This window comes from Cyrtonyx montezumae, unplaced genomic scaffold (genome assembly GCF_038088225.1).
Source record: "Cyrtonyx montezumae isolate F1298 unplaced genomic scaffold, pur_monq_1.0 scaffold_18, whole genome shotgun sequence".
Taxonomy (NCBI): Eukaryota; Metazoa; Chordata; class Aves; order Galliformes; family Odontophoridae; genus Cyrtonyx; species Cyrtonyx montezumae.
This window is the reverse complement of record NW_027071914.1, coordinates 3,567,905-3,592,779: the sequence shown is the minus strand read 5'-3', so window position 1 is coordinate 3,592,779 and position 24,875 is coordinate 3,567,905. Positions and strand designations below refer to the sequence as shown.

The window sequence follows — 24,875 nt, the reverse complement described above, 5'->3', positions numbered from 1 at the left end:
TACAGCCAGGCCTCGCCAAGTGGAATATTGCCTTGTCCATTTTGGATTTTCTTATTAAAATGAGGCTAAATATTGCTGTTATGGTGAAAAAGAGCCTGCAGTTAGGTCTGAATATGAGGAGTGGTAGTCTCATTGGATTTTAAGCAGTACTTTAGTAAAGAATGGTGAACAAAAGAGTTCTGAAAGCAAATGATAAAATCTGGGAAAGAGAGAAGGAAGGATACAAGTAAATCCAACTAGGAAAGTTTATTTTTGATGTCATGGGCCTTATGTGCCTGGCTTCTCTGAAGACCTGAAGGCGAGTGGAAGGTGCTGTGATGTGAGCAGCAGTGAGAAGACTGTGCATTGGCCACCAGTGGAAAATCAAATGAAAAGTGTTCACTTCAGCAGCTACTGAGAATGATGGAGAAAGAAAGCTGAGTTTGACTGTTGTGCTTTGAAAGGTGGACGTTTTGCTTGCTGCAGGGCTCACATGATTCCTATTTTGGTGTGGTTTTTCCTTTCACCAGAAGAAGTCTCTTGTTTTACAGCCTTTCTGAGTCAGTGTTTATGAGTGGGCTCATTCTATTTCACAGTTCTGCTGGGGATTATTTTAGGTCAATTCCTTTACTATGAAAACAGCAGCTGGTAATGTGTATATATGGCAATATGTAGCAGATCTGTGGCTGCGTGCAGCTTGTTAATTGGATGCTGACTGAGCAGTGGCCTCCATTCATGCCCTGATGGCATGGGAAAGTCCAACCTCAGAGCTGCCACGCAGGCCCTAGGAGCCCAGTTCAGTACATGCAGTATCACGGATGCACTTCCGAAGTTCAGAGTGATCACAAACTGCCAGCAGAGCGAGCTTTCACAGCAGCTCGGGAGAATACGTGTAGGCATAGTTACTTTTGAATCTTTTTTGAGAATGTGGCTTTGAAAAGAGTTTCCAGTAATGCGAATGCAATGGAAAACACCTGCATACACCGTAACAGGGGTTTGTCTGCAGTTGCTCTCCTTTACTAGGCACTGGAAATCAGTATCTGTAGGAGCTTTTATCCCTTGATGGCGCCAAAGTCCGAGCTATTCCCATCTGGTGCTTCTGTAGGAACTTTTCCGTTTTCCTCCCCTCCTCCCCTCTCTCCTTTTCTCCTTGCTTGCTTGCTTACTTCCTATGTGTTTATCTTTTAAAAATTCAAACATTTTCTATCAAAGATGACAGAACAGTAAGAAACACGGTATTTATCAAAGGGTTTTTGTTTGTTTGTCTGCTTTTATTTTGAAAATCAGTGTTTCAATTCTATCCAGGTATTCTGACAGCTGGATGTGTGATGATTATTTTAACTTAGCCCATCTTGCTATTCATATAAGATTGAGAACTGATGCAAATGAAGAGTCTATTTGCACAGGCTTTCACATTATGAGTGATCGTTTTCATTCAGAGGAGAAATTGTTTTCTTAACTTAAACAAAGCTCACTTTGTAGAATATGCATACTTTTCATATGATACATCATCTGGTTTCAGCTCAGCTCAGTACTTGTTAACTACGCTGAATGTTGGTCATTGTGCTCATCGTAAGGAAGGCTTGACAACCTGATGAAGAAGAAAAAGTAGCTGTTAAGTTCAAAGTCAAAATCTGAAGTGAACGTTGCAATTGTAAAACACATAGTCCCTATACAGATTCAGAACTGTATTCCAATGCAGGATATGAAAAACTATTTAAATATTTAAACAACTTACTGAACAATAAGAAAACCAGTTGTGATTTGGCAATGCTGAGAAAAAGAGTAAAAATAAAAAAAATAAAAGATTCAAGTGCTGATACGCTGATATGTGTTCATTTCAGATGGTTACAGAAATATTTTTTGTGATTTTCTCTTTCATGGTGAAGTAAGATACAAACCTCAGAAGGAGGACCTGAGACTGCTGAACTTTCATACACTGTAAAACAGCATTAGCTGGTGCTACAGCTGCAAGATATGGTGCAATCCCAGCCTTTGGGTTCCGGATCTGTGCTGCTCCTCCTTTGGTGGCATAAATATTGTCATGATCTCATAAGGAAGTAAGACCAAGGATTTGGTTGTGTTAGCTCGTATAACAAAATGTGATGGAATTGATAGTTTCAGCCTGCATCTCTTGCCTGATATGGCTTTGCTGTGTAGTTATGCAAGTGGTGTATTGCAGAGCAGGAGGTGTAGCACAGCTAGAAAAATGTTTGATGCTGCATCTTTGGAGTGTCTGGGCTGATACTTTTGGCCACAGTGTCATTTCAAAATGTACGTTAAATTACAACATAAGCAAACAATATCATCCAGAAAAAGAGTGGAAATCTATCTCCCACGTGGAGTCCCCTGCGAGCCTTGTCATCCTGAAGGTGAGCCATCTTCTCTTTTGTATTATCTGTATACTATCTGTATAGAACTACTCAAAGTATACCATCATCTATACTATTTCTTTGTGAAGTACCATCCTTGGGAGTTATTTACCCCCACAGTGACACTAAAAGAAAGCTGAAGGCAGACACTGAAATGTTTGGCCTGTTTGCAACTTATTTCAGTACAATAAGCGTTGAAAGTTTCATACAATAGCTTATTTATTCAATAGACTCCTACATTTTTCTCATTCCATATCATTTATACTCTTAGGTTATTCAGATTCACTAGAGAGGGTTCTACATTTAGCTCTCAGGTGGCTGTTTAAACATGGCTTATATGGTTATATGATACCATATCTGTGAAATATTAGAATTGATCTTTATTGTAATTTGATTAATATTGATTTTGTGAAAAGATTTTCCTTCTTGGTGTCCATATATGATGCTGCTGGACACTTCTGCTCACCAAAATGGACTGTAATTAAGTTCTACTGATTTCAGAAATCTCATTTATTTTTGGCTGGTTTTACTGTCTTTCTGCTGTACTCAGAGTGTCCATTAGTGCAGAAATTAAAGAGAAGGCAAATCTAGGACTTGATCTAGCAGCTGGCAGCTCTGCTGTAGCAGGGGTGTTGGAACCCGATGATTCTTGAGGTCCCTTCCAACTCAAGCCATTCTATGATTTTGTGATTCATTTCACTGGAAATGAAGAGGTACGAAGTAACTTTGTATTTGAACTGGGTAAAGGCTTTATGAGAGTTCATTGTTTACGATGAGATGATATCTGCAATTTTTCTGGAAAGAAAGCCTAGCAGATATCTTCAGTACAAGGAGCTGCTGATATCATATAATATACACAGGCAAACAGAATTTGCTAGCTATTACTCACAAATTCACCTTGTTCCTGATGTAGTATGTTTGTAGATGCAGTATGTACCATGATCTGTAATATGTAAGTACAGGATATATATAAAGGCCATTAAAACATGTGCTCTCTCTGCAGAAATTCCTTTGGTATGCCAGTACAAAAGGCTCAGCTTTGTTTTTCAGCGTTCTCTAACTTGAGAAATTGTGTCCTTGTACCACTGAAGAATGTTTCCCCATATCCTGAACCCCTGTAGCAGGGTTCTGAGGGAACTAATAGCCCTCCATGGGCCTGACCAGCTTCACCTGGTGCCTCCACTCATTCCCTGCCCATGCCTTGGGGCTGTATTATAGCTCTGCTCAGGGTTTCGTGAAGATGTTTGTCACTGAAGATTCTAAGCAGCGTGGGGAGGTCTCTTCTGATAAGGTAGTTTTTGATTTTTAGTAAAACCCTCAGATTTCATGATGAATTTTCTGCTTTTTGTTTGTCCTTGCTCCAAGTCAGAGGCTTTACACAGTGCTTAAATGGCATTGATAAATGTGTGGATTGCTCTAATTATATTAATTAAAATACATAAGTTGTTTTGTGCTGTTACTTATGTTGCTATATTACTTTAGAATGATCTTGAAAACTTCCCAATAATGATAGCTTCCAGATGTTGAGTTTGAAGGTTAGTTACATGATGCATTTATTAAATTTATGAAGGGTTATTGGATATTTTCCTTTACCCAGAATTTGCTCTGTTTAATGATGTTGGGCTGCTGAATGGGTCACTTTGAGAATAAGATGGGATATAGGTAAGAAGCTGTATGAATTTGGTTCCTAGGAGGCATTTTAGGCCAGGTTGGGTGGGGCCTTGGGCAATCTGGTCTAGGACTTGATTTAGTGGCTGGCAGAGCTGCCTGTAGCAAGGGTGTTAGAAGTTGATTCTCTTGAGATTCCTTCCAACTCAAGCCATTCTATGATTTTGTGGTTCATTTCACTGCAGTGCTTGCAGGAAGAAGTGCAAACTTTGTATTTGAAATGGGTATAGGCTTTACGGGAGTTCATTGTTTACAAGATGATATCTGTAATTCTCCTGGAAAGAAAGCCCAGCAGGCAGATGTTAATCCTGTAATTTAGCCTGTGGGAGCAATTTTACCATGGTTACCATGTGTTTTAAGGTATATTTTTATTTATGAAAAAAAACAACAAACAAGCTAAAGCTGTGAGTAGGACTGGGAAAGAATTCAAATTGTGCTTTAAGAACAGTGTTTTCACAGTCAGTTAGTTATGTTCATGTCCTTAACCATAGTACTTTCATTTCCCTGTGTTTATTGTACCAGAATTATTCATAAACTTTAAATCAGGTCTGAATGCAGGGTTTTTTTGTTTTGTTTTTGACAGAATGATTCTGTTTTCCCTCTCTCAATCAGGCACATCACCAATTTCCAAAGCAAACAGTTGGAAATGAGGCAGGCATAGTATAGCATTGAGTAATTTAATTATTACTAAATACTTTTTTCTGAAAAGCAGCATGTCACACTTTCTGATGGTCTTTATAACAGGGAAAGCTAATATTCTGAATAAGTTACTGTTCAGAGATGAGGTGATGGGGAATGTGTCTGCCCACCTGATGTTTTTCTTTGTACCTATTTCCCCCATCTAAGCATTGCATACAAAGAGTAAACACATCTAAAGTGCAGGACAGAAAATTGTGCTTATTTCCACCTAGACCACCCTGGTAAGTTAAGTCTTCTTTACAACTTTTTCATAAAGTACAGCTTTGCTGCTATTAACATATGGGTGTTTTTGCATCAGCTACTTACTATAGATATGATTCTTATCTCCTGTGACTTAAAGATAAATTGTTCAAAGGTTATAGAAAGTTCTCAGGCTCCTAAGATTTACAAAGGCCACTACCTAATGGTTAGATATTACATATGTTACGTTTTTACTGAAGTACTTTGCATACATGCGAAGCACTGCTATTCTTGAGCTGGCCTTGGTGTCATAAATTGCATTCCTCACAGAGCTGCCTAGTGTAAATTATTGTGACACTGAGTGCACAGTGCTAAATCCCTTTATTGACCTTGTACTATGTATGACTAATTAAGTTGAAAGGAAAGGGGAGGCTTTATAATTTACAACTGAAGGGATTGAAAATTTCTCCCAAATTAACTTCTAAGGAGTGAATGACTGTCACTGACCCTTTTTGTATGAGTGCAGGATCTATTACTTTTGACCTTTCTGTTTTACTGATGCAGATGTGGATGAGCTGGAAGAGACTTGAATACAAGAGGTATGAGTTATGACATAAGAACTGGTGTAGCATAGAGTATCACCAAGGTCACATAGCAGATAGCAGAAGAGAAGCTTTAATCCATGTAGTTCCAGTCTTGTGCATTAACTGCAAAGCATAGTTCTCCTAAGGAATAAGCACTGTAGTCAAACAAATTCAGGCTGGAGAGAAATGGGTGCCTTTTCTTGTCTTTCTGCCCAAACTAATGTATATTGGTTTTACACAAAGCTACATAACTTTAGTATAGCATCACAGTGCTTCTACTATACTGCTGCATTGCTCAACGTAAACCATTTTTACATGAGAATAGCAAGAAATTTCTTCTGGTAACATGTTATTCCAAATCCATTTTTTTTTACTTGTTTTGGAGCTTGTACTGCTCTTCCTAGTCAAGGAGGATTCCCCTGTTCCTCAAGTACCAACCATATTGCTATGCTAGCTACAGTGGATTCTGTGAAGCAGTATAGCATCCATAGCCACTTGGGAGCTTTGTTTGGATTATCATTGAGTGTTCTGAAGTGTTTGGGTACTTCCTGGAACTGCCTGAGTAGCTGCTTGCTGTATTGGTAAGAAAAATCTTTAATAAGTTGAAAATAATTCTAAAAATTGTGTTAAGACCTAGTAAGTACAGCAGTAGTGTGTGAAATGTTGTTAAAGGCTGTTATTAGAACCACTTTTCTCAGGAAGAGTGGTGAGGTATTGGAACAGGCTGTCTAGGGAGGAGGTGCAGTTACCATCCCTGGAGGTTTCTAGAAAACAATAGATGCTGCACTGAGTGACGTGGTCTGGAACAGTCACAGGTATGGGTTGATGGTTGGACTAGATGACCTTACTGGTCTTTCCAACCTTAATGCTTCCATGATTCTTTTCCTCCAGTCAAGTCGTGTTCTTCTGTTTTACTTTCTTTTGGGATCAGTGAATGAGAGTTTGCTTTGAGTGGGCATGAATTCAATGTCAGTTGACATGGTTCTGAGCCAACAGCCTTTGATAGGCTGGATGCAGTAAAATAAGCCCCCTTAAGAAGTACTTTGGACCTCTTTATAAGTAGCATCTGGTGAGCTGTGTCTGAAAGGAGCTGCATATGACACATAGTTTATCTAAATTCAACTTCACCCTTTACAAAATAACTATCCTGAAAAGGAAAAGATAATAAGAAATTGAATTAGGTTTCCTGCTGTTGAAAGCTTATGAACAGCAGCCTAATGCAGTAAGCTTAGTAATGAGGATGGAGTGCAGTGTTAGCAAGGCCTTGACATTAAAGGGGAAAAACAGATGATTCTAAGACTGCTGGTGTTGCAAACAAATGATCAGTATTCAAAAGAAGGCATAGAGCAACCATTAAACTTTAATGGAATAATCTCAGGGAGGAGGTTATTTTCATGCAGCTGAACATTTTTCTTATTAGCATAACACATGGTCAGTTTTGCAACGAGCATAATAATGTTGTTCATCATCCAGTTGTTCTGTGTAAAGGTTAGGTCTCCTTGGAAGCGTAGTCAAATAAGCAGGCTTACAATCCATTTTGAGAAGCAGGTCACTTTGTAAAGAGAGTATATTTGAGTTCCAGATACTAGTTTAAAGCCACTAGAAATTGTGCTTTTCAGAATATTCAAAAGAATAGGGCAATGTTAATACTTTGCATTAGCCACCTTTGGAGACTTCCTTATGAATTATCTGTAAATGCTTCTCTTAATGTGTCCCTTGTGAGATGAGTAGGATTCTTTTTCTGTGTACAGAGATTTGATCCTAAAACTTCAAAGTGAGATGACAGGTTCCTTAATTTCTAGAACTTAGTTCTACAGAGAGCAGTGCCTGTAGGCACTGAGTGCTTAAAGAAATCTAGAATTTGGGACTCTTGAATATTTCTGAGCCTTGGTGATTGCAGAGGTTGTATAATACTGGTCATTAGTAATGGTGAGGTGCATAGCTCTTGGGGACATGTCATGGATTGCATGAGGAGTCAGGCAGCTGGGAGCTGAACTAATGGGGAGAATCAATTAGTAACCAGAAGGGCAGCAACCTTTGGGAGCCTGATCCCCTTCTGTGCTGCTTCAGCTGTGCTGCCCTGTTCATTCCTGAGAAAGAAGAATGTCTTTCCAGGCTTAGTAGGGATTGCTGTTAGTTTTCATCATAGAATTGACACTCCACTTTTACATAGTAAGTTCAATAAGGAATTGGTGAAGCTGTAGGCACCAGGGGCTGAAAACTGCTGGAGGTCTCTCACATGTGCCTTAGATGAAAACAGTCTCATAAAAGCTAAGTATTTGTTGCAGTGAAGTTTACCCTAAAAATAGCCTTTTCCTGCTCTGTTTTCTTCAGGATTTGTAGAAGACTTGCTTATGATAACCAGCGGCAATGAATTGTTGCTATCTATGCTTTGAACTTGGTCCAGCATTTGCTTTTTTTTGTTCTTGTTTTTTTCCTCCTGTTCTCACAGTTTTTATTGCTTTCAGCACATTGCTGTTTTTATACAGGACTTCTACCTAGCTCTACTCTTTTTTTACTTCCTCCTGTGCTTGTTAACAGTGCTTTATAACTAATAAAATTAAACTCCGTTCTACAAACATGCATGTATACATAGTACAGGCACATAATCTGTATGTGAGTGTAAGCTTGATTTCCTGTTTGCTTTTTTTAATGCATATGTTTGAGGGTTTTTTAATATTATTTATTTTTTTGTAAGGAAACAAGTAATGTAATGATGTTCACAGATTTGCAGTGAAATCACTGATTTCTCTTGGCAGTGTTTATTTCAACCTGCCATAGACTTCTTCCAAAAAAATTTAGAGATTTATTGCAGCAGGAAACTAGGCACTAGTGATAAGAGCTGTCTAAACACTATTTCTGGGGTCTGCTGAAGGTCATAGGTGAGATCAGGTACATGTGTTAAGCCTTAGTTAGTCATCTGTGAAATGGTTTTTAGCCATGGTCTTCATCATGGCAAAACTGAATTTCCAGGACTGATGCTGCTAGATCTTGAGTTGTTCAGCATTTGCTAACTTCCCTCATCCCGGAACACTGGCTCACTAAAGGGGAAGCCTGGGATCTCTGGTTCTAGTTGCCAATCAGAAGAAAACCAAAAACAGAATACAGCATTCCTTTAAGTATTCTAGGAACATTAACGTAGATAGGTATCTGTTCCAGATGTAGGCTGTGACTAGTTCATTTATGGATTCACTGAGTTATACCTGGTCCCATTGAATTAGGAGCTGACTTTTCTCATGTAGAAAAGAACCCACTGGTTTCAAACAAATGTCACTAGAAGCTGTGCTCCTAACTTTGACGTTTTCATAAAGTCTATGTAGGGGGTCCATTTCCCATCCTCTCCTCAATACTATATATCAAGGTCAGATTCTCCCAGTAATACCGAGTTCTATCCTGAAGTGATAATTCAGGATAATGATAAAATTATCACTGAAGTGCAATGCTGAGTTACTATGTTGTGCACTCAAGACTTAAAGCCTGAACTGTGTCTTTGTATGTACGATCTATATTCAGCATGCATGTGTGCAGTGCTTAGTGTCTCGAACAGTGAAGTCTTTTGCTTCTGAAGTGTCAAACCTCAGGCTTAAAACACTGAAAATGCTAAGAAATGTAGTTGTTCAGTGTATTTCTCAGTTAAGGTATTTTTTCTTATTGGTAGATATCAACTGAAGCAATTAGATGCTATGGAACATCTTATATCGGTAACACTGAGAACATTCAGACCATTGGAAACAAATTATGAACAATACTTAAAGATTTTTGCAATGTGAATCCTGTACTTTTCCACTCGAAATTACACAAATTTATATTCACTCCGTCTTTGCTATTCTCAAACCTATTGAGATGAGCTAAATTTCTCCTCATTTAAAATCAGATATCTGTAGTTGTGAAGCTCAGAAGCTTTGTATTGTTAATACTTGGCTCATCTTTTGGAGCACTTTACTAGGTCTGTTCCTAGCTCAGTTTAATTCTGCTGTTACTCCACTGGTGGACTTGAACAACCGATGTTTATCATGTCCTCCAAAATGCAATGCAACTGAAAGTGAGCTAAAAAAAAATGGTGAAAGGCTGTAGGATGATGAGTTATAGAACTTGGGCTTTTGATTTGTAATTGGAGATAATGCCAAACTTCACTTGAACTGTGAACCAAGGTCCATATTGTGTTACAAACACCAGATAGCATGAAAAGAATTTTTAAAACGGTGGTAAAAATATCATAAAAAAACAACTACTCTTCCAAGTATGTAGTCTGAGAAGGTGAACATGCCAGCCAGTCTTGATTTCTAAGGTGTCTATTTTCATCCAATTTTATGTATCTCTCCTAATGGAGACAGCTGAAGTTTTGTAGCTTTTGGCTTTCCAAAGTAAGATGGGGAAAGCATTTATCCAACCCTGTTCTGCTTATTGTGTTTTAGGACTCAGTGAGACTGCATGATTTTACATAACTTTTTTCCAGTTTTTGATTTATATGCTGATCCTTCAGATCAGGAATTCATTTTATGTCAGTAGTGGAGGTAATTGCAATGTCTGTTACCTGTGTAGCCTGAGGAAAACATGTTGAGTAGCTAATAGCTGACAAATTTTTTTGCATGTTGACCTTTTATAGGAAAGGAAATAACCTCTCTAGGGTTATGCTGTGTATTGTAGCAAATATAACCTCAGACAGAGCCTGAAGTTTGCTGCCAGAGTACCTACTTGATGACTGCAGCTTGCAAACTGTAAACGTTGAAAAATGAACCTGTGAAGGAGGTAGTTGAAACTGTTTTTTGTAGTTCGAGATGCTAGTGGTGAAAGAATCAGCCTTCCACGGAGGCTTTGCTCATTTCTGCAAAATATTACTGTGCTCTTGTATGTCTGTGTAATCTTTTTAATATTTTTGCAAGATAACAATAGGTAGCCAAAAATGTCTTGCAGGTTGCAAGGTTGTATTTATAATGACAGCAGACTGCAAGCAGACCTGCTGTAGGGATTCCCTGAGGAGGACCATACTGACAACAACATTCTGTCTCCACTAGAAGAAAAATGGACTTTTTTCCTGCTTTTAGAAGCCTGAGGTTTCTAGAAGACTGAAGAGTTCTGTATCAAATTCGTAGTGATGGATGCAGGATACATTCTGTTAGAACAGCCTGTTGTCACTAAGAGAAAATAATGCACTGGAAACTTTTAAGTGAAATAATGAATTCAAATGAATTTGCATAAGAAGTAACAAGCCTTTCCTTGTCAAGTTTACTCATCTCTAATCATATTCCCAGCAAGACAGTAACAGGCTAGACTCAGCAGGTATGTTTTAGCTAATGGAAATTACCAGTCAATGCTACTGGGAAAGGAGAGGGACGGGAAGAATTTACTTTCTTCTGATGCTTTAATGGAAGTAAAAATTCTCTGTGGAGGATTGAGACACCGGAGCTGTTCAGGCAGCCCCTCATCGTGGTGCAGATAGCATAGGGAGAACACAGCCTCTAAAAGGAGTCCTCAAGCACAAAACTGCCTGTTGCCATAAATAGAGTGTCCAGCAATGACAAAAGCTTCTAAAAAGAAAGATCACCTGCAAGAAAACATACTGTTCTTGGCTTCCCTGTGAGATAAACATTGGAACCTTTTAATCTGAACTTTAGAAATCAATAGGTATTTTTGAAGAAGTAGCAGAGCCTTTACTAGTGTGACAACCATGTTTCTGTATTGGTGTTTTCGCTCTTCCCATTTTTTTTGCCTAAAGCAGAAGGTTATGGTTGGGTTTTTCTGTTATATCCTGAGCAGATTTATGCTGGCTTTTATGTATTTATAATTCTTTTGTTCATTATTGTGACACTAAACTTTTGTTCTGGATTAAGTTGAGGCTTTGGGAACCACCGAATATTCTGTATTATTAGCTGACAATGAGATGCAGTTCTTAGGCAGATGAGATGTTCTTCCATCTGAAGAGATCTGAAAGCAGGATAAGAAACACATAAGATGCACTAATACAGCTAATTTAGTTTGTAATGACATTCACATTTAACAAATAGTGATAACTGGAATAATTTGGCAGACTTATTTTGGTATAAACATTTATTTACCTATACTCATTTTTCTTGGGATACAGTGCTTTAACTTAAGCAGACCAGGCCACTGTAATTACATTGTCGTAACTGAAGTAGAAAAACTAAAGTTAAGGGCTTAAGCACTTAAAGCTAATTAGAAATTTGCTTTTGATTCTATTGGAGACAATTTTACTTTTTTAATCACTTGACTTGAATTTTCCAATTGGAAGTGATGGTAGGTGCAGTTAATTGCAGCCCTTGGGTTGATACACAGAGGGGCTTCAGGATGAGGAGGCCGAAACTGCTAAGTACTGCCAGGTTTCAATTTGTATCTGCACAGAAAAGTGGATGGTGCATTTAGCTGTTATTGATACACAAACAGTATTCAGTGCTAAAATAAAATAATACATTCCCTGACCTCTGGTGTTATTAACACTAGGTTTTGGGCAAAAGGTACACTTGATGATGAGAAAAAAATAATCCTATTGAGTGACTTGTCTGATGAAGGTTTATAATCCTTTTCTGTACATAGTTGTACCATGTCTTGTATCAAGCTTGCTTAGAATCATTTATTTCTAGGACAAGGTTGTTCTGTATCAGATTAAAATATCATATTGTGGCTAGTTCCCTTGTTCTAAAATATGCCAGGATCACACAAAAGCAGGAGTTCCTCTGTTTTACTCTTAGCCTTCTCTTTTGCAGGATATTTTTATGGCTTGATTTCTACCGAAGTCCTTCTCAAATGTACAGACATCAGTTTTTTATGCTTAACAGCCAGCTGCTTTGATAGAACTAACCAACGTGAGGCTTCCTCACATCAGCCTCACCTTATTTCTTGAACAACGAACGTTGTGTGGAAATCCAGTCAGAAATTCAACTATTTGAAAGCTTTGTTATTGAATGAAGATGACCATGAACACAAATTTCTGTGGCTACAAGCTAATTTGGTTTTGTAGTGGAAATATTGACATCTTAATGTATTTCCCATATTGTCTAACAAAAGGACAGCAGACATCTGTCTGACTCAACATAGATCAGAGTGAAGTTGATATATAATTTATAGTTAAGCATATGCTTTGTTTGGGTATGTTCCTGACAGTGTGATACCTCAGGCTTAGTATAGTTGCTAAGACCAAGGGCAAATCTTTTGATTTGTCATAGTGAAGTCTCTTGTTTAGTAATACCATTGGATGTTTGACTAGCTCGTTAGAAAGATCAAACCAAATCTTTGAGTCGTGGGTTTTCTTTTTTTTTAATTATTATTTTTATTTTGTTTTGCATTTTGAAACTCACTCCATGATCCAGCTTCACCCATGCCTGAATTTTGAAAAGCTTTATTTTCTGTTCTTGTTTTAGCATCTGATTGCTCCAAAACCCATCAAACCTTCCTTAATCCTGTTAGATGTCAGAGCAAGGAGTAATGAGAAGCATGTTGAGGTTATTTCTATTAGTCTTCTCTGGAAATGCATCTGTGCTATTCCATAGCAGTGACAAAACTGAAACAAATAGTGGCCTAAGAGCCAGTTGGATGCATGATCTTATAGGACTTACAAAGCTGGAAGACAAAATATGCTTAGATGCTCTTTATTGATGCTATCAGAATACCAAACTGGGAAAAGAAATGATTTTGTAAAGCAGCTGTCTAAACTATTCCAAGATTTAAATGCAGACTTAAAAGGCATGGAAAGGCATGAAAGGGGAGTTGTGGGGGTAAGGAAAATAAAAAGAGAACAATTAAACAAAACAAAAAAAACCACAAAGGAAAAGAAACCAGATATCTAAGGATACTGAAAGAAGTGGGCCAGCTGAGGCTCATTTTGGAAAAATAACAAAAAAGTGAAATCATTCCTTTCTATCTTCAACCTGTCCTTTCCATCAGTGTCTAAAATTTCCTGAGCTCTTTTCATATTGAATGAGTAAAGTTCTGCCTAGCTGATCTTTTAGCCTCCGTTCAAGCTGATTGCACAGCTGCACTACTGGTAGGTTTTCTATCAGTCTTTTCCTTCTGCTAGACAGTGTGTCATTTTATTGCTTCTGAGTCTCAACAACTTTAATTGATTTTTAAAAATAGAAGTGACAAAAATAGTATAAAGACAAACATATTACCCATGGCTGTTCCTGTATGGCGTATCGCAATTGACTTTCAGAACAGCCAGCACAAACGATCACAGAGATAGTCCCAACAGCAAGTTCTATATTGGAGCCCACTTTTGCAACATGAACAGGTTTACTGAGGTGTTGTTACTTAACCATAGAGCTTGACTGAGTGATGGGAGCTGCATTTACACTTGGTGAAGTCTATTTTAATTTCTTTTCCCTCTAATAGCTGGAGCAGTGGTAGTCTGTACAAAACAGTGTATGTAATCTTTTAAATACCTGGGATCCCCAGCCTGAGGTGATATAGAACCATGGTTGAAGATGGGCTGTTGCTATTAGATGGGCTGTTGTTTGACTTGATCTTTCCTGTATGTTCACCTTAATTCCCATTACACACTATCAAGATGGAAATTTTTTAAGGGGAAAAAAAAAGCCTATGGTAGGTGAAGAGGGGGACGGAGATGTTTCAAAGGGTGTGCAGATTAGCAAGAGGCAGTATTCTTTGCTTTTGTTTTTTTTAGTACATGTATTTAAAGTTGTAAATTACAACTTGAGTTGAATTTACTTCTTGAATCAAGGGTGTTTCTGATCATACAGAGCTTCAGCTGCCTTTTTCTAGCATGGACCACCTGGATAGTACATGTGTAGCAAGAAGTGATGCAGCGGGTTTTGATGGCATAAAACAAGGGGAGCAGCATATAATAGCAGTAAGCACATTTGAAAGATTGAGTTTGTCTAAATGGGAGGGGAGTGCTGAAGAAAATAGCTGATCATGGAACTGCTGATTGTACAGGTGAATTGCAGTACTTACTAATAAAACACTAATGCACAAGAGGATATGTTTTATTGCTCCAGTAATAGCTGCTTTGGGTGTGCTGAGGAGTAACTTGGGACCATCGCTTCCTCACAGCTAATGATTAACTGGGAGAATTGTTAGAGCTTAGATTAAACTTACCAGCCTCAGAAAGCCTTGCAAATGAGATGAATGTGGAGTGGGAGATACAGGTATTATTTCTGCACCCCAAGTTCTGTTGCTATTTTGGTTGAATTTTATTTTGGCTTCCCTAGTTCAAAACAGTGCTGATAAATCTGTGCAACGTGGTTTGTATTTCCTTTCAGATTACTTCATTTAATTAACTTTGTGATAGAATAAAACAGCAGCAGAAATTCTGCACAAGGAACAGCAATATTCAGTATTCTTAACAGCTTTTCCCCAGTGTACTGCTCTGATTCACGAGGTCCTTAAACATGAAAGCTGTCTTGATCTGATTCCTCACGCACCATAATGTAATCTAGCTGTTTTTGGACAAGTGTGCAAAGTTCATATGAAGACAATGTTTTCATGTGATGAGTACAAGCTGATGTAAAGAGGAGCGTTCTCTCAATGAACATTAGGGCTTTGCAAACCAAAGTATCCTGAGTTTTAAGGGACCCACAGTGTCCTGACTCCACACAGAACAACCTGAGAGAAGCCACATATCTAAGAGCATTGTCCAAATACTGCTTGCACACCTGTCTTAATGTGTGGAGTGTGACTGCTTGCTGGGGGAATGGCTGCCTTTATATAGAAGTACTGATGTTTGCGGTGTTGGTAAAGAACACAGCTCTTAACTCTGGACACTATTCCTGGGCAAGCAACCCAATCCCTTTTAGCTGCAACAGGTGGAGAACTATTTCACAGATCATGGAAGCATGCAGTAGCCGTACAGGTGACATTTGAACTTCCACCCAGTACCTCTGTGTTGTGCAGTACCTGAGAGTGCACATAAAAGACAAAGTAGAAAAGAGAAGTGGGGGAAATCTATCCTCAGTCCATGATCCAGCTGATGTAAGACACAAATGGGCTGGATTCAGCCAGCTGTAGCTAGTCCCAGACCGGTTGTTTTCCGCTTTCCAGATCTAGCAGATAAAGCAGCAGACTGATGTATATTCTGTCACTTGCTGCTGCAAGGAATGGTATTTCAGGCAGCCTGATGGCACCAAAACTATGTATCTGTCAGCTAGCAAAGAATGCTGTTTTCTTTTGGAATTTGTCTTATTGTTTCCAAAGTAATCTGAAATCAGTGGTCAGAGTTCATGTGTTTAAAAAAATAAAATTTACGCTAAAAAAGAAAACCCTAGGTTCATTCAAGACAACAAACTGTCATTTAGTTAGCTGAGAAAGGTTTTCTTCCCTTGATGTTGTATTTTCCTAGAGGAGTATAGTTAAGAGTGTGTACTTCAAAAGGATCATGGATAAAGTGGATAAAATAATATTTATTATGAATCTACCCTTTTAGTTACTGATTCCTCTTTCAGAATGATTTTCAACTTTCAAATGCTGAGTATTTGTGAGGTCGGTGATTTGCCTGAATGAGAAGTTTTCACCTGGGGATACGTGGCAGACTTTGTTTTGGTTGTATGGCAGCTGTACACATGGTTACTCTGCTGATTCCAGAGTACTGTGTTCTGCTGACTGATCTTAAACATGAACAAAAGTAATATTTTTTTAGTGGAAATTTCATAAAACCATGACAAATTAAAAGTAACAAAACCAAATGTGACACCAAACCTCACAAGTGTGTAAAGATTCAACATTATAACCAAATTATTGTTGTCTGTATCATAAGTCTCAGAACTCTTCGCAGAACATCGATGGCACTTCTTCAGATGGCAGTCTGTTAACCTGAAGATTTTGGGAAGTCACTTATGGCTTTCCATCTGTCAGATGTGTCACTTGGTTTCAATCAGAATCAAGCTGTTAACAGACATGACTGTGCATGTGCAAACAGTTATCTGCTGACACTGTAATTGAAAGGGGGTGTGTAAACCTATTCACAAAAGCAAGCAAATACTGTGGTTTTCAAATAAAAAAATACAGGATTTTTTTTTAGCTGAAATGAAACATTTCAACTTTTTACACTGAAACTATTTTCTAAAATTGACAAGATAGATTAAACTTGGAACAACAGTAACAAAAGCTTCAATTACAGCAGCTGTGTTTGGCTTCAGCTCTGGATTTTGAACTGATTGTTCAAAAGTTCCAGCACATATTTTGTGCCTAAAGGAAAGAGAGCTAGAGAAAGTGAAAGATATGTCAAGAAGTAAGACCTGTGCTTCCATATCCTGACTAAATTCATTTCTGTACCTCGTACCACCTTCACTAGATTTTTTCTAAACTAGAACAAGTTATTACAGCTTTTCAAAATGAGTAAGTACATAATCTCTCCTGCTGCTTTTTGAGAAGCTCAGCTGCATAAATTAATGTACCTACACCTCAAGAGTGTAGAAGATTCAAATAGTAGTTCAAGGCTAATGCCTTTAGAGAGCAGATGATTGACTGGAGGTGCCTTTGCTTCATCATAACGTCTGCACCAAGCTAAAGACAGCTTGTCATAAAATAACCATTTGCCAAGTCATTAAAGCTTATTTTGAGATAAATGGATTCTTGGCACGCCAGAGATAAGTATGAGGTAGATATATGTTATGAGATCTGTTTAATAATGAGATAAAAGAAATGGAAAGAGTATTTCCAATCAATTGTCTGTGATATTTACCGTGATGCGCTGGACCAGAGAATGCATCAGTGAAATAACTCAAGGCTGAGTGAATATGTCATGTGCAAGGAACGGAGAGATTGGGGTGTGGATTTATTTCACGTTTTCCCTGAAGTTGGAAATGTCATGGTAGTCCCCCCTGGAAGGTGCTGTGCTCTCCTTACAGCCATAGTTGTACTACCAATTGAGGATTTCTTTTTTCTCATTTTTCTGACCTATTCTGCTGAGTCACTGAAGCACAGCTAACAGATTGGCCTCCTTCCTACTTTGCTCTGGGACAGCTCAAACTGTCATGCATGTTCTTTTTATATAAATTAAAAATGTGTGCATGCTTGCATGCCGTTGGAGCTGGGAGGCCTAATGGCAATTATTGACAGTCTACAAGTTGGGAGCCCCCTTTGACAAACTACTGCCGCTGACGTGAAGGGAAGCATGGCTTTGTTGTTAGGATTTTTTTTTTTGTCTTCTTTGGTCCTTTGCCAAAACAGGCTTATCTAAGGACTACAGTTGTTACCCTTGATGCATTCCATTTGCTCTCTGAAAAGCTTTGTATTTGCCAGGTATCATCTCTGTCCTTAACTATGTTTAAGCAAAATGTTATTTAGTTTGAATGACAGAACAGAGGAGGAATGTGCCTAAACCCTTTCCATTTCACACCTACCCTGAGAGCATGAGGTTAGGGTGACATTTAAACAGGACCTCAAGAAATATTGTCATCGTGTCCTGAAAGAATTATAGAATGGCTTGGGTTGGAAGAGGCACCGAAGCTCATCTAGTTCCAATGCCCTTGCTGTGGGCAATCATGCAGTGGAGCCCAGGAAGGAGTGGAGTCCCATGTTCGTTCTTGATTGCAGTAATAAGATGGAAATCAACTTGTTCAGACTCATTTTTTTCTCCATTATCAACAGTGCAGTCCTTTTTAAACCTGCAAACAGATTTCTTGCATGTGCAAGAAAGATGACCTCTTAGGAGCTGTCAGTGTCAGTATGTTACAGCATAAAGCATGCTTAATGTTCCACATGTTAAACAACTGAATTCCTATTTGCTGAAGCAGAATTTACTTCTCTATGGAATATTTCTTCAGTCTGTGTGGTTCTGCTTTTCATGTCCTACTGACAAACATGTCATGATTAGGACCGACATAACAAAAACTAAGGCACATCACTGGAACGTATCCTGGGCTCTCATAGCTATAAGCTGTGATGCTGTGAATACTGTTTTTTGCTAGATTTCTCTGATGGAAGCTCTGTAATTTTCAGAACTGTGGTATAGGAACCTTTTTGGTTTAGAGCTTGAATGTGTTCAACGTATTTAAGGATCTGAAAAAGTACCCAGCCTCATCCCACTCCGAGTTATGTTACTGGTAGTTTCAGCACAATTGGCAAGCTTACCTCAAGAGAAGTCCAGGGCTGGAATATCAAGAGTGTTGAATGCTTGAACTTTGCCCAATTCTTCTGCAGGAAGCAGAGGACAAGTACTGTATTTGGCTTGAAGAGAGAGACCTAGCACTGTTCTCATTCTCTTCTGTAGGGAAAAAGTTCTGTCTGCTCAAAATTTCCCTGTGATTTTCCCCAGGCAGAGGTGTCTATCTGCCTGAAGAGCCAAGATTTCAGGCTGCTCCTGAAAATGTCAGAATTGTTACTTCAGTTTATGTGCACTCAGTATGTTTATGCCTGTAGTTCAGACAAAAGGTTTCACAACCTTGATCCTCTTAATTTCTTATGTGCATTTCAAGAAGCTGTTTTTAATGTGCATGCTTCTTTATACCCTTTCTTTCCCTAGATTTTTATTTGAAATATTTAATATAAAATAAATATTTATATCATATTTTGAATAGAAAGATAAAAATGGGATATTAAATAGATGATGAAATGGAATGAACAGTTAGTGTAAAATAGTGTAAAATAATGATGCATAACTATCTATATGCTCCCCTCCAGTGAAGAAAGCTGCTTGAGTCCAGATGTAACTACTGTGTCATAAAAAAAGTTCAGTAATGATGAGGAAAGCTCCCTGCGGTGCTCCTGAAGCCTTGATTGATAATACTAACTGGAATTACAGAGTGAATGAAAATGTAGTATGGCCATTATCTGCTTGGCAGCAATGATAGAGAACAGTGGAGAAGCTCTAATACAAGGGCTGGCCTGTTGCTACTGTAGTGTTAGACTGGTACAAAGATGTTCGTTCTAATCTTGCTGCTGCTTTGTTCTTGGTAATGATGGGGAAGTGAGTTCATTTGGTTTCATGTCAGCATTCTAAAAACAGATAGAACTTCCTTGGGTGTCTAATGGATTTTTGTTTCTATACATGAAAACTCAATGTTAGTATCGTTGCCTATAACAAAGACACATGAGATGCAGCATGCTCAGAGCTGTATCCATGCAGGCTAACACACAGGTGAGTAGTGTCATTTCTTCATTTGAAGTGAAGCAGTCTTCAAAGCTACTCCTTGAAGATACACATCTTGTCATAGAGACAAGTAAAACTCTAATTCTTGTTTTGCTCCAGAATAAGGTAATCGAGGACATAGCAAGTGGAAACAATTGCCTTTACTTGTCAGATTTTCTTCCAAATGGATCAATAAAATCTTATTTATGCTCTGAGACAGCTGTGCCTTTGGGAATGCAGTGAAGGAGATATAGTGTATGTCCATGTCAGTGTTTCTGGATCTAAAGCAGACCCAGCCATATGTACTGGAGACTTGGTGCATACAGTCTGCTCTCGTACCTCTTTTCTTGGAAGGCTGCACTGGCTGGGCAGGAGTTCGTGGCATGTTCCAGCCAAATCTCTGGCTTTGATTTGCGCATCAGAACCAATCAGTGCAGGATGAACGATTCTACACTTTCATTCCAGATTATTGTAATAGTGCATCATAGCAATGCGGAAAAACTTGAGAACAAAAATTATGGGAAGAAGTTTGAAATGAGGTCGTTTCTGCAATTACACTCTTTCCTTAAACCAGAGGACAGATGACACTGATTTGCTTTTGCAGGGTGGGAGCTCTCTGGCTTTAGTGCAGAAGTCCACAGCCAGATGTAAATATGGACCAGGCCAAATACCCAAGCTTCTGGCAGCTATTTCACACAGTGCCAAGTAGCAGAAACCTGGAGAAAGAAAGTAAAGACAATGAGTGTCAATACTCTGACAGTACTCAGGATCTATGATGGATCCCACCCATCATTCCTTCTGTGTTTTCAGCTCCCACAACACGATGGGTATCTGTGGGATGAACTTAGTTAATAGGAATGCTATGCTCTGAGATCCTTGGCAGCAGGTAGATGTGGAATAGCTCTTTCCCAAACTAATGCTCCAACAGAAAAAATGGGGATGTTTTTTCTGTAGGAGAGGACTGTAAGAAAATCAGTGCATCCAAGTTCACAGTTTGTTCATGCCTGTCCTGGAGATTATTCTCAAGCATTTGCTGTGGGGTTTCAAGTTAATGTATTTAACTCCTTATATAAATAGGTTTAACTGCCTTTGATGTTAATGGGAACTGTACTGGCTGAGCCCCTGGTTGAACTTAGGAGTGTTACATACTCCTAAGTATGTAACTTGGGGAATATTTTCACCTCTCACCCACGTGGTGATTTTGAATAGTGAATTAAGGAAAAACAACTTCCTACAATGCATTTATTTTGATATCCCTTTGGGATGATGATTCACTTATTATATACTGCTCTCAGGTTTTACATATGGAAAATTAGGCTAGTATGTGAATGAGACAGTTGAATTCCAGAATGCTTTAACTACTATAGTCTTGTACTAAGCGTGAAGGAACTCCACATAAAAAAGAGCATATATGTTGTATTATTTTGGAATTGATTACATGAAAGCCTTCAAGGAAAACTACTTCCCTTGCACCTCACTTTTGCCTTTGAATAACCTTACTTGCGTGTGTCCTTCTAACTTGATCTCCTTAAACTTTGAGTCAAATCTAAAAGGTGTGCTACCTGTCTGTATGTATTCTGTGGCCTGAAATGGCCATTATAAAAAAGCTGGATCAGGGATATAACACCTTTTCATGTAGGGGAAGTTCACAGACGGTCTCTAAAGACCAGCTGTATTTACCTGCAATCAGAAGCAGCTGGTACTGAATTCCTTTAGCAAAAAAGGACACGTTCTGTCCATGGCACTGAGCAGTGTGTCCAGTATGTCTTTAGGTAGTTCTTAGGATTATCAGCTCTGGAGACTGCTTTGAGAGCCTTTTGGGTACTGAAACTTCTGCCTGGTAAACTCCAGCTCTGCCTAAGCTCTGCAGGGCTACGAAGCTCTACCACTCTGCTGAACCTGCAGCAGCTTTCATGACACTGTTAAGATGACCTACCCCTATTGTTGTGCATTTTGTTTTCTTTTGGCCCATCTTCCTGCATAGTATAGACCAGAAAAGGCTAACAGACTTCTGAGATGAAACTGGATCTCTGTGGGAATCTCAGGGCTAGAGAGGCATAAAGTGATGTCTGGGTTACAACACTGTTGCCTCTCCTGCTATGCAAGAGCTCTCAGTTTCCATATCTCCATCTAATGTGTCCATTACCTTATATTTTCCCCCTCTCAATTTATATGAATACATGTATATACATATGCAATTAAACACAATGCAAACCTTCTGGTAAAGATAATTAACCTGCTGAATCCTTGATTTCTCATCTGACTTTTTACTGTCTTATTGTTTCTGCTGGAGAATCGCATTTCCAGGTTTGTGTCAGCTCTCTGGGAATAAAGGGCAGCATGGGGACCTTAGCTCTTAGATCTCTTAGCTCTGCATTTCCCCCATCTGCCACTCGTTCTGTGCTCTCAGCCAAGGTCACTGAGCTGAGAACTGCCCGGAGAAGCAGCTCTCAGCATTTTTTACAGACGCCTTACTACTGCTGATTTATTCAGTTCTCCATTCCCATCCTCGTGTCCCTGTATACTGCTTACTTTACCGTTTGGAAATCTGCAGCGTAGAAGGCAGAGAGATTATTTTACAGCAGAAAATTACGCTGTACTCATTCAGCCACACGTTTCGAACAGCGTTCGAGGATTCCCCGTGTGTAATCTGGGAATGGGCGCTCACACGGATGCGATAGCGGGAGGAGGTGATGGAGCCCCTGGGCGGTGTGAGTGTCTGCAGGGAGCGGGGACCCGGCTCCTCGCAGCATCACCGCTCGGCGATGCGCGGCTCTGCCCGGGCAGGATCGCAACTTGTTAACCTCGGCGGAGGACGCAGCTGCTGCCGCAATCGTTACAGGTGTGGGTTGGCTCCAGGTGGCTCTGCCGCCTCGTGCAGGGGCAGCGCGGGGCAGGCGGAGCCCGGGACACACACACACACACACACACACACGCACACACAGCGTATCTCCGCTTATCTGAGAGCAATCCGGCGCAAATCAAAGTCTGAAGGCGCCTAACGTCAGGTGGGGCGAACAGTTCTCAGATACGTCCTCTTTGCTGGTGGGCACATCAGGTCTCTGTGCTGAAGGGAGTCCGGGCGCGGGAAAACAATTGACCGAAGCGGAGGAGCCCGAGCTGCGGCTGTTGCTAAGGGACAATCCCGCCGTGCAGCGGGCGACCATCGCGCATCGTGCTGTGCTGGCAACCCGGGGCTGCCGCACGGAGAAGGCTTTCTCTGCGCGCAGTGCTGCTTCCCCGTTTCCATCGGGCTTTGCAAACGAATACTCTGCAGTCTTCTACGCGCAAGGTGCGAGTACAGGGCCGGCAGAGCAAGACAAGGCAGCGTCCCCCGGTTCCATTGCACCTGCTGAGTGCAGCCAACTGGAGTCAGCTGGGAGAGGACACTATAAGAGCCTTCAGAGCTCGGCTCCCGCTGTTGGCAGCGGTTCCCACGCCCGGCGCGTGCAGCCGGCTCCTCCTCCTCTTCATCCTCCTCCTTCCCCTCCTCGCCCGGAGCTGTCCCCGCGCTGTGCAACTCGCAGCCGGGCAGCGCGGGGGGGCTGAGGCGCAGTCCTGTACCTATAGGGCCGGCGGTGCGCGGCTGTGCTCCGCGATCCCCCCGCTGGCTCCGGAGGGGCTGAGGCTCCGCGTGTGAGGGCGCAAACTGAACTTTGCGAAGAACTCTTCTGTTCTTTCTGGACCCTGCGCCTTCGCGCCATGAGCGGCTGTTCCAAGAGATGCAAGCATGGAATCGTCAAATTTGCCCAGACGATTTTCAAGCTCATCACGGGCACCCTCAGCAAAGGTAAGAGAGATCGCTTCGGTCCGTGCACTTCTGCTGCTCTCCCGGCTCTGCGGGAGGACTCCCGCAGGCACTGAGGATGCCCGCGATGCGGTTCGTTGTTGTCTCTTCTCGCGTATTCGGGGAAATTGGTTGCTCTGGAGAAGTTCCCGTGTTGCGGACCGTAGCCGTACTGCAAAGCCTTTTGCAAGTGCTTCCCGTTTGTGTGGTCCGTTACCTGTAGCCACCTGCTCGTTGTTCCTTGTGCGAGCACCCGGCCGTTGCTGGAGGCGTTTCTGGGGGAGCTGATGGGCAGCAGCAGGTCTGAGTTCGGGATTGCCGACAGACCAGAGCTTCTGTGTCATATATTTGTGCTTCAGCGTTTCTGTTAGCTGCTCGAGGCGTGTGTTCCTTGGTTCCAAATCTAGGTCACTGCTCGGTGCGTGTTGGTATCTTTTGTTTAACTCCATTTGCTTTTCACCTGTCCCCAGTGCACCCTTATCATGTGCAGGTGGAGCAGCGCCAAACTTGGTGAAGCTGTCCTCCTCAGTAAAAGCAAACAGTAAGCAAAATAAACAGTCTGTTTTTCTATGTAATTCAAGGGATTCCAGTGGCGGTGTGCTGAGGTGAATTGCCACGCTCTTTCTGTTGGTCTCTTCTTTTGTAGTGATGCTTCTCAGCACCGCCTACAGCAGGTGGGTAAATGAGCAGCAGAGATCTGCTGGGGTATTCCTCATAGCAGGAGCTGCCTTCTGTCTGACTGCTGCTTTCCTGTTGAAGTGTGGACGACATTTAGGAACTTGTCTGAGTTTTCTGTGTTTCTGATTTCTAAGAAAATTCTGAACAAACTATCATAGGAGAGATTTGTGTATGACTGAAGAGTCACTCCTATGCATTATTTGGTACAAATGTTGGTATTTAATGCTTTTGCAGCCAAGGTGTAAAAGAAAGAAGCATTTATTTTCTAGGTAATGTTAGAATCTGGTGTGGTGTGTGGCTATCTGAAACACATGGGTTCCGCATGAGTTTTAGTGTTTGAGTTGTTTCTTAGGATAAACAAAACCAGAAGTGACTGAAGTGACTTTGAACATAGAAAGTACCAAGAACTGAAACATGACCATAGAATTATAGGATGGTTGGTGTTGGAAGGGACTTTAAAGACCATCAGGTTCCAACCCCCTGCCATTGGCACCTCCTTTTCATAGAAATTAGGAAAAACATGCAAGTTACTCTCTGTCAATCTACAACAAAATCTGAAAATGCTGTTTTGTATCCAGGCTGCCAGACAGGTTGGCTCTTAAAAAACCGCAATCAGTTTAAAATTTAATCTTCTTATATTTACTTATTCTTTTTCCACTTTTTTTTCTTGTCATCTACGGACTGCAGAACACCAGCAGATTAAAGATTAAAAACTTGTCAGAGACTGTCAAAGAAAGGAGCTCTCTGGTGTTAGTTATAATTCATGATTAATGCCAGATTACTTAAATAGGGGAGAGATTCAAAAATACCTTATTACCAAGGCCAAAGAAGAGGGAGTAATGGTACAGTGCTGTCTACAAGACCTCCTCCTTTCCATCAGAATTCAT

General features: G+C 40.3%; 1 protein-coding gene across 1 annotated transcript in view; it reads left to right on the top strand.

The window, feature by feature from the left end:
- Positions 1–23,225: 23,225 nt before the first annotated feature.
- KCNIP1 (potassium voltage-gated channel interacting protein 1) overlaps positions 23,226–24,875 on the top strand; it is a 295,252-nt gene continuing 293,602 nt past the window's right edge. Inside the window, exon 1 of the mRNA XM_065734490.1 lies at positions 23,226–23,313. Within this exon, the coding sequence (XP_065590562.1) occupies positions 23,226–23,313 (88 nt within the window). The remainder of the gene's footprint in view (positions 23,314–24,875) is intronic.